Source organism: Ostrinia nubilalis, chromosome 4 (assembly GCF_963855985.1).
Source record: "Ostrinia nubilalis chromosome 4, ilOstNubi1.1, whole genome shotgun sequence".
NCBI classification, from domain to species: domain Eukaryota; kingdom Metazoa; phylum Arthropoda; class Insecta; order Lepidoptera; family Crambidae; genus Ostrinia; species Ostrinia nubilalis.
Window position 1 is genome coordinate 12,886,916 of NC_087091.1, and position 19,570 is coordinate 12,906,485.

Genomic DNA, 19,570 nt, shown 5'->3' on the forward strand with positions numbered 1-19,570 from the left:
TTTCAGGAAATTAATTCATGATTAATGGATGTAAATCTGAAGTTTTAATCTCTCCGTGGTTTACTTGCATAGATGAACATGATTTTTTATTTTATAACCGCTTATTGAAAAACAAGATTAACTTTTTTAAAGTAGGTAGTAGGTACTCATTACCACTTCGAATAAATCTTACACAACAGCAACAAGCACAATAACACATTAATTGTAGACATTCCACGAGACTTAACCTCAGCTTGGTCACCCTAAATATAGGCTACCGCCAACGACATAGAGCTATTACGGAGCCGCGTGAAGAATGGACACTCCTTTGTGTAAAGAAATTGTTGCATTTGTCTTTCTTTGTTACCTACTCTCCCGCGATGCTATCGCGGCCACTACTGCTGCTATCAAACTTCTATCAGCTCCTGAAGGGCACCTTAGTTTGCCAATTTGTTTTGCTTACTAATTGTCTGTTGTTTTTTTTTGCTGATTGGAAGTGCAATGACCTGCCTATAGAATTTGTATCACGGCAAATTAATTAAAAAAATAACCTGATTGAACGTTATTCATTGTCCTTTGTTACTGACAATTAAACTACGCAATCAATCTTAATTATGACTATTTTAGAGTTACTTTATTTTTTAAATACCTTTTGTTTAAAAAAATAAAATAACTCTATTATAAACTTGAATACTTTTCCAACTTACTCCTTATTTGTAACCTGACAATACTTTTAAAACTGAAAAGACGTATTATGAATTTTCATATTATAATTTAATTCAAATGATACTTCTGTACATAAATAACCTTTGTCATGTTAGGGAAGTGTGTCCGTTTGCCCTCCGCGTTTGCTACCAAAATGTATTTAAATTAACTGAATTAAAACACAGGACGCATTTAGTCGAAGCAAATGGCTTGCCCTGGACAAAGACAAGTTAATGAGCTAAAGGATCTCTGTTTGTGGCATACCTCTTTATTAATGCATTTGATACTTTGTTTTTGGGTCCGGACAGGCCTTTTGTCTAACGACAGAATTGTATAGCAACAAATTATGTAGTACAAAGAATCGAATGGATATTCTGTTTTTCTCTCTGAACTATCCGAACGTATGTATACAAAAGTTATCCCTCAGCAATATTTTTTTAAAATTAATTAATTTAATTTTCTTATTTCACCTAGAATAACTCTTTAGTTATTTTACTCTAGAAGGGTATATTAGTATCTTAATTGTACTAATACTTGACATGTAGATAGGTATCAACTAATAACACTAAAATAATAATTAATTCCTAAGGGCAAAGTAATATAAGTCACATATTATTCTCTCATGTATATGTATGTCATAGATAGATCATTTAATACAAAACAAATAAAGTAAGTTAAGTGTGAGGTGCTCTGACATAAACGCCTTTTGTGTCACTATATTTGGTCATAATGCCCGCAGTGTTTTATACTATACTGAACAAATCGCGTTATCCACAATGCACCTGCGAGTTACGATAGGGTTGCCACATGTTGGATTAAGAAATAAAAATCTAAGACAAAGAGTTGAGCTTTTATAAGCTTCAACGTAAAAGGTAGAGTCGAGTTTTTCCGATGCCCTTTTCATAAGAAGTGGTGAATGAATAAGTATCGTCACTATTAACTAGTGTACGTCAGTCATATTGATTAATTCAATATGCTCTCCTACTTATACAATCATTTCATCACTAACTAAATAATGATACTCGATATCGATATCAAGTAGTAGAGACACAAAAAGTGGGAGTTTTGTAATGGAATCTTCTTGAAAAAATTCATGAAAAAATCTAAGAAATCAGCCAAGAAATACTTGTTTGTCTCTATTATTTTGCGTGGGTATCGACTTCAGTATTAAACTAAAACTATACTGGTAAACTTTAGTACCTATCATGGGAATACATAGTACCTATATGTACTTAAAATAAATAGATAATATAATAATATGTAATATTTTCGGTGTGTCTATTAATAAATAAATATATCTTGGCAACCCTGTGCTCACTGCGCAAGGCGTAACAAGCCGTGTGCGCGGATAATAAGTGGATATAGTTTACGGTTCTGCGCGGGCGCACAAAATAACCGTCATCAGGCCGGTGCAGGTGCCCTTGGTGCAGTTAGGCGCCGGGTGCATTGATTCTCTGCGATTTGACGATGCGATTTTGTCTGGCGATCACATTATTGTGACCTGCACCACTCAAAACATTGCACAGGTTTTTTGATCCCGAATTTTTCGATACAACATATCTGTCATGCACCTGTCATGTAAAGTATCCAACCTTTTCTTACTGATCTAAATAAAATAACGAGATAATATTTCAAAATAATGACACTCTTTATACGTAGATAATAAGAAAACGTTCTAATATAGAAACGCTTTTCCTGTATTTACTCATATTTAAAAACATTTTGAAGAATAATAGTAAAAAGCACTACAAAATTCATCTTAGTTAAGCAATCCACTGTTCTAATAATGTCTGTATACGTATGATTTTAGATAAGTCATTCGCCGATAAATAAAAGCAATCATTATTACACGTACACGACTGTTACCGAACGAAAAATAAGTGTAATCGTAGATTGGATTGCATACCCTTTGTGTAATGGGCATAGTGAGAGGACAGACACAATATCGATCACGCTGCGCAAGCGTCGACCACGATCTGTCACCTCGCAGCAGTAACATCGATTAAAACGTCCGCTAAGTAAGCAATAATGCGGCTGATTTATTATATTAGATTACGATGTTACGCGAAAGCCGTCCCCATGGGCCATGACGATAATTAATTTCCTTAAGATTAAGCCAACTCTATTTGCGATAGAGCAAAATAAAAGAGCGCTAGCGTGAAGTCGCTGGCAGTTATTTTTAATTTCTGTCTTATACTATCTTTGCAGTCAGTGTGTATTTGGATTATAAAGTTTACTTTTGAAATGCCTTGCATACTCTACTAGATAATTTTAATTAAGTGCCTCAAACTACAATAACTACAAAGTTATGTGTGACCTTTTAAATATACTATTTTGACTCTATATTTTTCTATATTTAATTTTAACTAACATTTTATGACAATGTTCAAGTTCGTAGCATTTTTATGTCATAATATCATGTAGTAAAAAATGTTTTAATTTAATCGTTAAACGGTAATGCTTTATTATGGACATAATTGAAATAGATTATTACTTTATAACCCACGTAATCAGATCACTGAAGCTTAAACGGGTATTAACAAAGATACAACTATTAATTTAGTAACATAACGGGGCCATCTTGCGTCCACTCACAAAATACTGCAATTAAAACTAGTAATTTAATTTTAACTACTGATTTTAACTCTACAATTTAGGTGGCAGACGCTACAGAAGCATTTATATGACTATTATATAAAATGTTCGCATGTATTACCATTTTTAAATAATGTTTGCACATTGTAACAGATTGTGTTACATTTTATGATATTTTGCACGTTTACTGCCTGTAGCTATTAGGCAATGTCGAATTATTTAAGCAGGCATTAAAACTAAACTAGTTTTAAGGTTACAATTTGTTCGATTAATTGAACGTGAGTCAAACTTAATGAGCTGATGGCTAGTGAGAGGTGTTAAAAAGGTAAGCAGGACTAATCCAAATGGATAGAAGAGATTAGTGGTTGGTAACTAAAGGTCAGTTACTTCACTGGTCATGTACGGATTAAGCTATACCTCGTTGACGATCCGTGAACGGATTAGACTCTGCGTGACCAGGGATGGACTAAGGAATACTAGTTTAAAAGATTAACTGGCTATAAAATAATCAAGTTATATTAAAGAAAATCCCAAGACATAAATGATTAAATATTTATGATTGAGTAAGAATATGACTATACTTGAATTGTAAACTTCTGATTTAAACTAAAAGATAGAAACTATTAATAAACGAATAACACGAGTGTTGATTATTTTTAACATAAACGAAGAATAAAATTAATCTAAAAATATATTTTTTACAAACTAAACATAGTTAATCCAGTAACAGTCGATATAAAATGCGGAACGAATGTTAATAATGTAGGTACTTAACAAGTTTTTTCTATATTGTTGAACATTATTTTGAATTATGTGATAGAATTTCTTGTTGGTTGGTCAAAGGACCGGCAGATCGCGTGCTGTGTCTTGCTTGGGTTAACATGTTGATAATTGAAATCATGCTTTTTACTAATTTAATTTAATATTCAACAATTTAATACCTTCGCGCTGCTTCCCGATGATTGGCTGATTGTATACAGTACGCGTTATTTGTTAAAACAAATTACGTATGTCGTAGCTTGTTTGTATCAAAAGGATTGTTGTAACGATCAAAATAACAAATTAATTGAATAAAACAAGTCATTGCTTTCGTTATTTTTGCAAGCGAAAAATAATTACTTAACTTTCAAAGTGTGACTCTAACTAGGTTTAAATTAATAATAACTTTTTATTTTTTTAAAGCTATCCAAAAGGTTTAAATTTATAATGGTTAACTAGAGGTTACAATGGTTACCTACTACTAAGAGTACTGGTGTCTATACTGATAGACTAAAGGTCGAACAATACATAGTAGAATTACATTTATCGTGTAGGAATATCATTAGCGTCCGATATGACATAATAAATAGCGCAGACGAATGGCCTTGAAATTAATCACGCTGCGGCCAGATTTACTATCAAGTACACAAACCATAGATCGCGATCGCTGTAGTTATCTATGCGCATTCACGATAAATATCAAAGGTTGAAACAAAGCCACAAGGGTACCTACGTAGATTTAAGTATTTCTGTTAAATCAACGACTATTCCAGCTTCATTTCGTGAAACCACCGAAAGTTTGTAAATTGTCTGAATACTTACGGAGCCATTGATAGACAAAAAAGTATAATTTTCTGTTACTGTTTACTTCGGAATTTGTCAGATGGTGAATCCGAAACGTCCGATATTGTGCCAAATATTGTCAAATATGTCGACAATATTGTCCTTTTGCCACATTTGGCAAAAGTTTCAATGTTCCATACATTCTGTAAACCAAAACGCAGGTTCCAATCCCTCCCTGTCATCGCCGCCATCGTATTTTTCTCCCGATACCGTAATGCGCAAGTCACGAGCGGTTATGTAAGCAAGCTGCCGACCGGCCGTCATTATAGGCATTACTGCAGGAACACTCCGTCTCTCGCCCATTGTCAAGATTGTGGGGTCAGACAGACCCCGGAACGTTGGCCAACCTAACCAACTTGTAATTTCGCCATTCCTATAACCCAATAAATCGCTGCTTGTAAAACAATTTCCGATGAAAACCGTAGAGAAGCTGTTGCCTAGATCACGCCTAATGATAGGCATCGTGACCGACCTGAGGTTATTAATTATGGTAATGATCGTCTGCGTATTGTGCTCGTGTGGCCAATCAGGATTATGTGATGTGTGGGCATTTGTTAGGTTTCTAGGCGACCTTTGCTTAGACACATGATGATTTAATAATGCCTGCTTTGTTAAGATGTTTCATAACGAACTACACGTGGAAAAATGTACAATAAGACTTTAGATCCATTTTCAATTGATTTTAGTTAAAAGTATATTTTTCTTAGTTTATCTTTATTAGTGGACGGCGAGGGTTTTAAAAAGAAGTTTTCTTATCTATCACTTATTGGCACATAGTCCAGTCAATGAATGCCTTAACGACGGTGTAGAGAGAAATCCGTGGAACACAATTTCTGACCTCGGGACTTTATTTAGCCTAGTTAGATGGTGAACATAGCAAAAGTCCCCGCCCTTAGCCCTTGAGCCGGCGGGGAGAGGGGGGTTTAAAGGTACCACTTTTCGGTTTTTCGCTTAATCCTCGGAAACTATGCGTCCTAGTGACATGACTACTATGAACCAAAAAAAGCTTATTCAATTTTCTACAGGTGAGACCGTCAAGTTTTTCTATATCTTGTATAGTTTTTGCGGCATCTGCTCTAGAAGGTCTGTAAAATTGGAAATTTTATTGTTGTCTTACATGTTCCTTTCAGGAGAAAATCGACTAAATCAACATTGAGCAAACACTATAGACATGCGGGAGCATGTTAAGCCTAGTTCCAGGGAGAAGACTGCACCGTGCGTATATTTAGACGAATCAATTAGAGCCATTTTTGACTCCTCATCATTCAAAAAATACTGTGCATTAACACTTCAAATTTGGCTCATGTATTGAGACTTGCAAGATATACATCAGCTTCAAATTTCATAAATATACCTCAAACGGTTATTTAGGTATTGACGTTCAAAAATCGATATTTAGAGCACTAAAATCTATCTATCACATGTGAAATGTTAAAATTTACTGGTTTTTTATTTGTTCCTTTGTATTTACATAACTACCTTTCTGGATGCCAAATTTTAACCTTCGAGGTCATCTGGAAGTGGTTAGAATTTGGTCTATAGGTCAGACATGTAGATTTTTGGACGTCAATATCTAAAGAACCGTTTGAGGCATATTTATGAAATTTGAAACTGATGTATATCTTGCAAGTCTCAACACATGAGCCAAATTTGAAGTGTTAATGCACAGTAGTTTTTGAGTGATGAGGAGTCAAAAGTGACTCAAAGTGGTTCGTCTAAATATACGCACGGTGCAGTCCCCTCCCTGGAACTAGGCTTAACATGCTCCCGCATGTCTAGAATGATTGCTCAATGTTGATTTAGTCGATTTTCTCCTGAAAGGAACATGTAAGACAACAATAAAATTTCCAATTTTACAGACCTTCTAGAGCAGATGCCGCAAAAACTATACAAGATATAGAAAAACTTGACGGTCTCACCTGTAGCAAATTGAATAAGCTTTTTTTGGTTCATAGTAGTCATGTCACTAGGACGCTTAGTTTCCGAGGATTAAGCGAAAAACCGAAAAGTGGCAACTTTAAACCCCCCTTTCCCCGCCGGCTCAAGGGCTAAGGGCGGGGACTTTTGCTATGTTCACCTCCTAACTAGTCTAAATAAAGTCCTGAAGTCAGAAATTGTGTTCTACAGTTTTCCATCTATAATGCTTTATTGACTGGACTAACAGATATATTTTCGAGTGGTTTATCGTTATCGTATAGGTACATTTAGTGAATCTTTACGCAGTAAAAAATTACTTCCAGTTATCTGTAATCAATTCATACGTAATTATCAATAAATAGAGCCATCTAAGATAGCAGATTTCGAAATTATTATACAACTTTATTGAATAGATTTAATTGTTTTGTTCATTTACACCACAAATACATCATACATATTCCTGGTAACGTAACTATGATTTAATACGACCACAGAAACCGCGTTGTATGTAAATTAGCTATAGCGTTGGTGGGCTCAAATCAGAATGCAATATGATATAAAAGACAATCGACAAACGATTTTAGTGCTTTTTCTTTTTATTTATCTGTCATACCGCTCGATTAACTGATCGCAACTAGTCCATTTGAACACGACTGTCAAGTCAGTGTGGTGGAAATTTCCTTGTCAGCTGCGCGTACGCTGCGGGCATAGCAAAGAGCGGCGGCTTTGATCGGGTGAATCACAAGTGTAGCGTGGCATACCGACTGCCCTGCGGTCTTGCCATCTTCCGGATTTAAAATTTTATCCTCATTGTTTTGGCCGAAAGTACGTACTGTAACATGAGGTCAATGATCTTGAATGGAATAGAATAAACTAGCACGTTGGCCAGATACAAATATGGGCAGTTGGCGGTAGTATTCGTTGACTTCTTTGCGTCTCTGCCTAGCTTTAGTAATTTACATAGGCATTTAGTATGCAGATGAACTCAAACTACTTGGAATCATAGTCTATTAGCATATTTCTTATTCAGTGAAGACTACCTAAATCTGAATCAATAACCAATAACAGTGTGAGCTTCCTTCCTGCACAGTCGGAAACGTATTGGGACGATGGAACAATGAGATTTTATTAAAATGCAATAAACAATAAAATTCGTGTCCGGACATTAGTGATGATAAGTTATTCTCCAAACGCCACTTAATGAGAAGTGATGGGTTCGTAAGAAAATAAAAATACAATGTACCCACCCCGGGTTCCAACGAGCTGCCTCGATTTCGTATGCGGGGCGCATGCGTTGAAATTTCATGTCCCGTATGCAAAGAAATTTCTTACGAATCTGTTATGGTCGACGGAATCGTAACGTCCAACAATTATTGTTAACATTATGACAACGAGTTTTTGATTAGATATTCATTGGGCATGAGAATGGAGCGCCACCTAGGAGATTACTTTTACGTTAGTGATATAGAGACTTTTGATCTTATCTAGCTTCTACATACCTACTCGTAGAAAGATGATAGTTTACGACTACTTATAAACTTTTGCATACGTTTTCTTCTTAAAGATGATACTAGGTCAGGGATGGCGAACCTTTATGTTTGAACGTGCCACTATTTAAAAAAAAAATTGAAGTAGTCATAGACACGTGCCATTAAATTAACACCTAATGCTATCAAGTGGCACCACTGGTGAGTGACACGACCTTATTCTACAGTGGCACTAACTGATGACGGCAAATACGATAGCTCATAATCAAAACACATTATTTACTATTGAATTACTGAATTTGTAATTGGTGGCGTGCCCAAAATATTATGTCGCGTGCCATCATTGGCACGCGTGCCATTGGTTCGCCAACCCTGTACTAGGTATTCAAAATGTGGACTCTTATTACGTACCTACACATAATGACTTTCAATCATTTTCTATGAAGTGATTAGGGATTGCTTTTGCGTTCCATCAGCATCCTAAAAAGTCCCAACCAGTTTGCACAGGTGAATTTACATTAAATACATTGCGATAAAAACTAAAATGTAGAGTTTTAAAATATTGCTAAACCTTTTTACCGTTTTATTGCATTTGAATTCAAATGCTAAGTACCATATTGCTTCGTGACAGCCCAAGACTGGCCGAAGGGCTCTCATGCATAGAATCAAACTCAAATCAAAAGTCACTTGGCATCCGCATGTGCAATTCAATGTTCCCGCAGAATTTATTCCCAGCATTCTATACATTTCGGCTGGCATACATGAATATTCGCGCTCGCTTTGTGCCCGAATTTTGGCAAAAAACTGGCAATTGGCAGCCGCAAACATCTCAATACCTACGTCATAACACTGAACAATGGAGCGATTTACACAAAATATAAATAGTTTAGCATAATTGCCGACGCTTGCTTCCAATTTAATTGGAATCCTTTAATTTGATGGTGCTTTTTATCGGGAGATATTATGCTTCATTGTCGGCTGATGTTTATTATTGAAATATCGGTTTTTAATTTTATAACTCGAGCTTTGTAAAGATCAAATATATCACAAGCTTCCAATTCCAATTATTGCTTGCTGACTGTCATCTTCATATATGAAAGAAAGGCAATTCAGCAGTAACGAGTGAATATAATAATTTCTTTGAGCGGGTTAAACTCGTACCTACATAGAGCTAAGTATGTAAATATAGTTGCTTATTACGTTAGATTGTTTGTTAGACACATTATACATCACTAATTTGCTGGCCTCTATCTAGTCTTGAATTTTGGCACTACAATAACTCATCTCACACTGTAATGGCTGCGTTTATAATTGTAATCGATCCGGGTGGAGCACATGAATCAGACACCCACGACGATTCCCCAACTGGTCGGTTAATCCGACACGAGCGTCGTAACGATGACTGACAATGTCAGGTTCCAGTTTGTCAATTAAAAATGATTCAAAAACTATCTTCGAATTCTAATTATTATCCAAATGTATGGGATATTACATGTGAAATAGAATCTGAACAAAATCATTAGGCTTCGTTTGATTGGTTGAACATTACCTCATTGAATTAATCTATACATTTTACGTTACAAAAACAAAAAGGCGTTCTTTGTGCTAGCATCGATGCCTCTTTTCCATTCCACCGATAAGAAATACTCGTACGTTAACAGATTAACCAACCGTTAGTATAAATAATTCAAATGTAGGTCTCCAGTTTAGTGAAAAAGTTTAATGTTCTGGCACACTTGCATGCGCGATGCTCATTCTAGCAGAGCGCTTTCGCTCCGTTCGCTTACATAACGCTAAGCTACATCGGTTTAATTAAATTAGCAATGCTTAGTCCGAATATCTGTGGCTCTGCTATTTCGAAAAGCCGTTAGCTGCAGCTGTCGGTGTTGCAGACAGCTTTTCCGATGCCCGGTTTAGCTCATTCCGAAACTAGTTCCGAGAATTGAAGGATTTGGTAATACGATTTGATGATGACTGTTGCCTAGATATTGCTTAATGATAATTTCATAGTAGGTGTTCTACGAGGTAAGCTTTGAGGATTTTGGTCAAAAATGTAGATACTTTGAATATTTTCTATGCTCTACCTACGCTTCTCTCGCATAACAGGCGTCTTTACTATTTGTACAAGTTCATCAAAATTTTTTGTTACATGTTTAAGATCTTTTATTATTTCCTTACACATTGAACATTAAGATAAGAAAATTCCTCAATTTGGACAAAGAGATTCTCAGATTCTCGATTTGATTTTCGAAGTCGCCGATTATTCCAAGTCAATACACAACTAGTTGTTATTCCAGCCACCGCCCGGCACCCACGGTAGCCACCCGTGACAATAAGAATCGTAATATAAAACATTATAATCCAATCAGAAGTAACATTGGCCGCCCAAGAGCGCGTTTACCATTCCGAGCGCGGAGAATCGTAAAGTATTTTTGGATGTACACTAACGTCAATTTAAAAAAACGACCACTCTTATTTCCTATGTGATAAGCATCACAATCGAGCTACAAATGTCAAGTGTGATATGCACTGGATTGTAGAACTCTAAAGAATTAGTAAATGGCCGGTGCAAGACACACACGTTGAGTCTCAAACACATTGTTCTAGGAATATTTGACCATTTCGATTTGCGATTTAAATTGCCTCAACTTTATGAATTTACTTCATATTTAAATAATGTAGAGTTCAGTATTTTAGAAACTTAGCTAAAGATAAGTCTATTTCTTAATTTTCAATTTTAACTGTTTTGTTCTGTTCGTGCATTATGATGGAAATCCATTCGCGAGCGCGATAAGGTAATATTGAGGTCAATCGTTAGCCCTTCACCAATATAAAGTATTGCATCTCATTTACGAGGTTGTTTTAAAATAAAAGTATAAATGCAATGTTGTTGATAGGAAGTGATTCATTTCAAGTGTGAGAACTGTCAGAGTTGCGCAAGCGCTACACTGCACCGAATTTCAATTTGCATGCTTTTATAACGAGCGGTGCAATGAATATGGCGGGAAATCCGCCTAATTAGCAAGATATTCGCCTCCGTTTGCGCGCTCCGCTTTATATTGCTTCTTTAATACGCCAATTTTATACCTAAACCCACACTCGTAAATCGTAATGCAACGACTTTCGTGAACCATATTAAGGCCGCATAAAAAGCTCCGAAGGAATTTCGACTTGCATAATAATCCCACGTTAAAAGCGTTTATATTTGAATACATTAGGCTTTAATGGCGAGATCGCTGTGACTTCTATTACTATAGGATATAAGGAAGACCGGCTTCATTCATAGAAGTCGAGGTGACGCAATCCCGCGTGTTGAGGATACGTTGACTTCGCGAACGTTTGGTTTGCCTTCGACGACGGCCGGTCGCAAAGCAAAAAGGTGGTATACAAACACTTTAAAAGCAAACCAGCGTTGCAGCGTTAGGCACCTAAAATACTCTGCGTCGATACGACGATCAATAAATTAAAATTAATTCGGCGTGCGAACGGCGAGATCCGATACGCGATACCGACGCCTACATTTATCATTCGCTAACACGTCGGACATTTCACAGGGGACGCGTGTCGGGGGAATGTAATCTTTATATTCATAGCTGTAGAGGTTACGGGCTCGCGGATGATTGAGCACGTAATGAACCACCGCGGGAACAAAGGATAACACGTCTAAAGACAATGGGTGGAAGGGATAAGTTGGCGTACGTTGCGTTGTAAAGGCGTCGACACACGCGCGGGCACGCAGCGCGCATGCGGATGCTGATGTCACGGCGCGCAAATAAACGCGGCAGACTGGGCGACGCTGGACGCCTGACCTTGGCGAGGTCCAGCCAATTTCTCACGATGTACCCTCAGCCTTTCCACTGGATATGTTACCTCTAATTTATTGCCTACGAGCCTTACTCATGGCAAGAAGCATCTATTCAGGCAGGTATGCTAGTAGCTTTTATCTCAGAAAAGTTTTCTTCGCAAGAACTGTTTCAATCCTTAACAATTAGATTCGTCTTCTAAAGTCGTTTGATGAAGAGTAAAATATTAGACAACTCTACACACTATTTCCATGCGTCCCTACCATTCGATATGACTAATGAAGAGAGTCGCCAAGTAAATATTTCACGAAAATATTTGACGACTATTCCGAGGGGTGCTGAGAAAATGTGGTGAAGCTCAACCAGCGAATGTTGTTACAAATTTTATTGGGGGGGAATAATTTTAACTGTCGCCGGAAGACGTCATGCTGCGAACGGCATGCCCACGTTTATTACGTACATATGCATCAGTTACCAGTCCCAAAAGGGGCAATTTTCGCCGCTAGCTAAGGAACAAAAAGGTGGGAGCTCACTTTCGGTGTAACCACGCCTTGCATTGTGGGTATGTGAGGAATAAGTGTAGGGCGGACATTTGGGAGTGTGTTATTTGACGTCCAAGTTTATGGAAAGACGTAATCGGTATATTAAGAAATGCCTTTCCGTTTGTCAAGCCCAAATGTTTACCTTTAAGTCAAGTTATTCCGGGCAAAAAATTCGTCGAAAGATGGTAGACTTTTTTGACTAAATTATGACACTTCAATGTCCTCATTTATTTTTTGTCAACTGAAAATTTATTGCATTTAATTTATTTGGCAGCTGTGTCTTTTTCAATGTAAATCTAAAAAAAGTACGAAAAAGGGGTTGTGAAACCGTTACAAAGAGTAAACAAGACGGGTGTAGCGGTGTATCGTCAATTTTACAACACTAGCAGTGCCCTGTGGCGCGCCTGATGATAAGATCTCGAGCTGCATCTGCCGGGGGTGCCTCATAGGGGCCTGGGATCCATTCCGGGGCTTTGTTTCTTCACTGTGAGAAATTGCGGAAGCCTTTACACAATCTTCTTGACACTCAACCACTATTACTGACAAAACCAATCAAAGCGACCTTTATTTCCGAAAGCTTCGTTAATAATGTAGATCCAATGATAACGTTTTGACGAATCCTAATTCAATTTCCGTCGTATTTAATTTACCACCGAACACATTATAGTTCTTGTTTTCTATTAGCCCGGTGCTTGTAAAACATGAAATCCCCAAACAATCAGGGCTTAGCGGCACACAAACGACATATCTAGTACAATGGCCGAAACTTGCAGCCCTCTAATGAATAAAAAGCGCCGGTGGTCGGCTGGTACTATTGAACCGATGGACGAAAGAGTTGGCTATCGTTTTTGTGTTGATGTTTGCGATTGTCGTTCGTTGGTAGTTGATTTCGGGGCTCGTGGTAGCGGGGCAGGTAGGGCATGTGGCGAGATGGTGCGATAACAGGAATTATTCATACGCGTGTTATCGGTCTGCCATCGCGGGGGCTATTGTGAACGCGGCCTAATGCGCGAGGGGTGGCTCCCGCTCGCAGACGCTGTCACAGCGCTGTGTGCGCGGCCTAATGTGTCCAGCTCGATTGATTATTGTTTTATTTCGTGTTGGTTACTGACCAGCCGATAGTAAGCCTTTTATCAATCCGATCTGTAACCCTTGATCTATCAAGGTAAAATACAAGTATTAAATGATTATATCGCTTCCGATGCTACCAAAAATAGTTCTTTAATTTTACTATGTATTTTATCTTACAGTCGGATTAATAGTGTAGGGGTTGTAACAGTAAGGGATCCCGATTTAGAATCAAGATCGAATGTAGACAATTCTACAGGCTCAAGTCTTTTTATGTCAACAACCTTGATCGTTTTCTTTGCCTGAAGAGTCTTGCATTTTGGATCTAGTTCTACTTACATCTCATATGACTAAATCAGTTTTCGGCAGTGGTCCTCTTGCTAGATTCTTCCAGCTGGTTCCTCTAAGCCGGGTCGCAATACGGGTGCTGCGATAAGATCGGCTATCTGGTCTACGATCGCCACCTGGACGGTGCGGGCTAAGCCCACGTATCCACACGTGTATTGTGTTGTGACGAATATTTTTGAGAATAGAATAGAATAGAAATCATTTATTTGCGTAAGAGACACGGTACATATTTGTTCAAATTATACATAAAGCAGTTTGTAAGTGCATGCGTGCTCTACCGAATGTCGGCATGCAAAAAGTGTGTGTCGTATCGATAATCGTTTACGTTTGTTTATGGATTGCGATTCCAGATTACATCGAGGCTGCTATTTCACGTAAACTCGTGGGCGGAATTCACTGTTTGTAATTGCTGTGGAAGGTGTATATGAATAATGATTCGATTGGGTTTACGAATTCTTGAATGTTTGTTTGGTTTTTGATATTTGGTATTGAAATTCTTTATAAATTGTAGATATCGTGTTACTTGACATTCAAAATTGCCAAATCGCAAATTTTGTAATTTTCATTACCATTTCATTCTCAATACATTTCTCTACCTACTCTCACAAAGTGGAGTAAGTAGGTAACAAGGTACTATGACGACTAGATAGATACACATCTACTTGAATACCTATTATCTAGGTATTATAGGTTGAAACTAAGGAAGTTCAAGAGATAAGAGATTTCAAAAGCCAATTCTTTTCATGACATAACAGTAAGATACGTAATCTAGATTACTAGAAGCACATAATTATTTATTTATTACCCACCCGGCGTTCGAGCAATTCTTATATTGACGTTCCCACAGCGATTCCGCGCTGTTAAATCGGAATCCAATGTAATAAACCGTAGGTTTAGTGCAAGTTCACTGCTAACTTGTTATTAGCACCCGCAGAGCCCCGCAGGACCCCGCAGGACCCCAGCCCGAGGGATGCCAGCCAATCGCACCACCCAACGACACCATTAACCCACACACCCTACCCCACGTACATATGTTTGCTTTCACTTTAAATAATAATTGTCGAATGCAGTTCGGGGAATTAAAAAGGGGAGCGAGGATGCCCAGTACATATACTCGCAATTGTCTGAAATACGCACAGACATCTATTCTTATTTATTTATTACTATTAACATTCAACCCCATAACAATAAAATTGTAGAGCACTTTTATATTTCACAAAACAAATCCGTTGAGTAATAAAATGTGCTATGTAAATCACAACACACATTAGTACGGTAACCAAACAAATCAACGTAGTGTATCATCAAAACTGACACTGCTATGCACATAATTAATGAAATTTCCAGCTGGCCTACTATTTTAATTGCCTGGTGTTATGACATGGCACTTTTGAAACATTTCGGAAAAGAGCGGCCTTTTGTTCACGGACGCAACCGACATCCGAGGAATAACAAGCCATTATTTGTTTATCAAATACGCATTAGACCGCCTGTATCCAAGGCTATTACAGTATTCCGGGATGAAGATGTCGTGTGAAAGAGCGGTGGTTAGATAAAATGATATTAATTTAGACAACCGCAGGCGTGGCTACAAAACGCCTTCAAATTGTCCCTCTAATGATGGCGTTTCGATGTTTCGGACTCGCGCTACAATGACTCGCGTATCAGCAGATCTCCGTCAACTATGATAATGGTCACTTAAACGCTCGTAAACTTTAAGAGGCTCAGGGAATCAAATGACACTAATGTCATCGCCGTTATGAATACGAAAAGTTTTACGGTATCATTAAAATTCATGGTTACGGAATCCGGCATGGTGCTCTGATTTCGAAAACTGTTTCGGTTTTAATTACCTTTTTATGTTTGCAGGTCGGACGCTGAGCGGCGGCAGCGGGCAGGTGTGCCGGCCGCACTTCCACACGCCGCTGCACCCGTGGCTGGAGTCGAAGGCGCTGGGCGGCGGCGCGTGGGGCGGCGGCTTCCAGCAGGACGCCGCGCCCTCGGACAAGCCGCTGTCCCCGGCGCAGCACCACCACCCGCACCCCCTGTTCTCCTTCCCGCCGACGCCGCCCAAGGACTCCACGCCGGACTCCGTGGCGGCGGCCACGCTCGGCCAGCAGGACTACCAGGCGGCCGTCGCGCACGCCACCGCCATGAGCGTCGCCTTCATGCAGCAGCAGCAGGAGCTGCCGCTGTGCGGCGACGTCAAACCTATGATGGGCGCGCCCCCCTCGAAGCAACGCGAAGGTGCGCAGCCGGACTCGTGTCCCCAGGAGTCGAGCCAGCCCTCCGGGGAGTACAACGCGCAGTACAACGCCGCCGGCGGCGACTACTACAACTACCAGGGGAAAGGGTTTAGTGGGGCGCAGCAGCAGAGCAAGCCGCGCCCGAACAAGACGCGAACTAGCGCCGGTGAGTCCGCGGGACCCGCACTGCACCGCTCTCGCTGCACCGGCACTCACGCGACGCTTATCCGATCACGCCACCAGCGCTTCCCGAACACGGCCTCTCGCACGAGCCCAGGACAATAACACCACCGACCACCACCAGAACGTCCATTCTAACAGCTTTCACTCCGATCCATCCGGCTAATCAGTTAATAAATCAAATGCGCCGAGAGCCTTTCGAGGCTTGTTAATCAAAGCCTTTACAAAAAGGCTGCCACGATAGTCAGTGCGTAATTAGAATCTCAGTGCCAGTTGTCTCATCGACAATCGCGATTTATTAATTCGATAAACGAAGCCAGATTAATATTTCATTTGGTGTTTCCAAATGGCATTGTCGAATAATTGCAACCGGGACGGTGCGATGTGGTCGGATAAGCGTGGTCCTTGCACGGGGGTTGTGGCGCCACACGTTCTCTATCTGTTCACGGCATCGCTCCGTTACTGTTCTGGGCTTGGGATGGTTTCAATGTTAACTACCGCTTATAACTAACCGCTATTCCGATTGGTGAAGGTGTTACTAACGATTTATTATTGACTATTTTACAGTTGACGTCCCTCGGCGAGATAAATCTATTTGTACGTCCCGTTTATCTTATAATAGGATTTTGTTTTAAGTAAATGTCCGAGTCGGTTTCTCATGGTTAATCACTGTTAACTATTATTGCCTTACGTAGGTGCGCGGTGCGCGGGCGCAACATTCATTGTTGCCGCGAAGGCGCGGGCCTTGTGATCTCGACCAAACTTACCAAAGTGGTTTCTCATTATTTATTTTCGAGGCGCTATTGTTTTAGTTGCGTAATTAAACAAATGCTTTAAAATTTTCTGTTAATTTTCTTGTTAAGTTTCGGAGCGAAATGAACGCGGTGACTCGACACAATTTAGGATGTTGGGTACATTAATGAAATGGTACAGACCAAAATAATGGCTCTACAATAACTGGAATAGAGTTTTGGAGTGTTGTTACGACGTCAAGTACCTAATAACAATTGCGCGATAGCGTTGAACTTAGCATTTTCATAAAAGCAAACGCATCCAGTAAGCGGAACATTACCGGCAAAGCAAATATCAATACAGTTCCAGACAGAGACTCTTTTGTGGAGCTCCGCGTGACCTTTAATACTAATGTGAACATTGTTACAGCTGCAAATGCAAGTTTTCGCAATAAGAACATACCAGTTATTACGAACACAACAGAGAATTACTCAACGGTTATTGTATTAACACCACATAATGCCGCTTTATTTTATATTTAAAAATGTAATTATGACTCTCATAGTTAAACTTTGACAATGGACGGGAACTAAAAACGGCCCGTGTATTGTCTCTTATTAGTATAATGAATCTGCGGCATTAAATAGGATGACTGTTAATATAGATTAGCATTGAATTAAAGTTGCCGTTGCAATTATGTTTGTTCAATATTTTGTGAAATTTTAAGTGTTATTAACATGTTCCAATCTCACGCGGTCGGCGGATCGCTCGGATTTCTCAGGAGATAAGTTATTGAAAAACTAGACGATGTTAATTACTGTGGATGAAGTCTTTCAAGTAGACATTTATATGTCAAATTGCGGAGTTCCGCGTGCGAAGAATGAAAGTGGCACTTGATAGTTGTATTCCCAAAGAGCTTTTCACTAAGGAAGGCGAGGACAATGAGCGACCCTTAATTAAGCGATTGTAGATTGCGCCTGCGCATCATAGCAGCGAAACGAATTGCCGCAATTCGTGAGAAGATTTATGAGTCGTTAAACGCTAAAGATGGAATCAATCAATCCCGAGATAGCAATGTAGATAGTGATTAAAAGAAGCGCTGGAAAACTAATAGCATTATCGAGTTAGCTCCACAATGAGGTAAAAGACTGCCGGATCGACGTGCGCGTACGCTCAACTTTGTGTAACGCGTCGTTAACCAGTTTTTGTTCATCGTGTACTCGTTAATTGTTGTAAAAACTTAATAGACTTAGGTATACGCGTGTGTAATTGGAAATTGAGTATTAGCTCACTTATTTAATTAATTGCTAATTGTGTTTACAATGATAAGAATACAAAACGGCGCGGAATTGATGGCGATGTTTCTCTGTATGTTACGAGTATTGCTTTTGATGTATTAATTGTGAAATACGCGAAGTTTTGAAATATTCTAAGATTTAACAGTAATAACAACCGTCTCAATAAATAAGTCATGTAGGTACTTTGATCTTCGATAAGGGGCAAAAGATATCGCATTTAACACATCGTGATAACTAAATTCGTAGACCTAGGTCTTTAGGTATCTCAGAAACTAAAATGAGTTATACGACTTTCGATTTTCTTTCCTTCTGATTTACTAATATGCAACTTGCTTTTCAAGAATGACAAAATGACAAGCTCTAAAATGCTAACTATATTTTCCTTTTGCAATTAAATGTACTTACACCTTTTCCAACCTAACCAGCGTCCACAGTACTTACGTGTCGAGGTAGCAGTTCCTTGGTGGAAACTGTATTATGATAATACGCCGGCCGGATATGGCCCATTCCATTGTTGCCGATCGCTTGACCTCGGGCCTCCGCCTCTGTTCTATGAAACAAACGGATTTAAAAACAAATTAAGATTTCACGTTATATCATCCTTTGGACGCAGGTACCGTGTCAAAGACAACGTTGGGGGCTTGATGTCTTCCTTGAATGGTGTTATGTAATAATGCATATCGATTATGAGCTAAATAAACTAACAGTTTATTATTTGGAACTTAAATCGGACTTTCAAACTAAATTACAATATGAGCACGTTGTGTTACATTTTGTAGCTAGGTACAATATCCTAGATGAGGTAGGTAATAATTTTATAATTTGTTATGGTTTATGACATTTATTTCTCAAAACAGAACATACATTCACTTACATTGGGAAACACGGTTAGTAAATTATTCTTCATGGAGAGAAAGTAATTTCGAAGAAATCATTCGGATGTTAAATGGAATCGTTCCAAAATACGTTTCCAAATGACAAAATTGATAGGTACTTTTGGATGTGGTAACGCGAAATGCGATACAATGTAACGTTGTGTAGAGATTTACCATCCACAGAGCCCGTAGT

At 38.8% G+C, this 19,570-nt stretch overlaps 1 protein-coding gene across 4 annotated transcripts in view; it reads left to right on the forward strand.

Moving 5' to 3' along the window:
- Positions 1-19,570, forward strand: part of LOC135071198 (GATA-binding factor C-like) — a 93,545-nt gene that overhangs the window by 17,805 nt on the left and 56,170 nt on the right. For all 4 annotated transcript variants that reach the window (XM_063964969.1, XM_063964968.1, XM_063964972.1 and 1 more), the window contains exon 3: positions 15,916-16,458. In XM_063964969.1, coding sequence (XP_063821039.1) covers positions 15,916-16,458 — 543 coding nt within the window. The remainder of the gene's footprint in view (positions 1-15,915; positions 16,459-19,570) is intronic.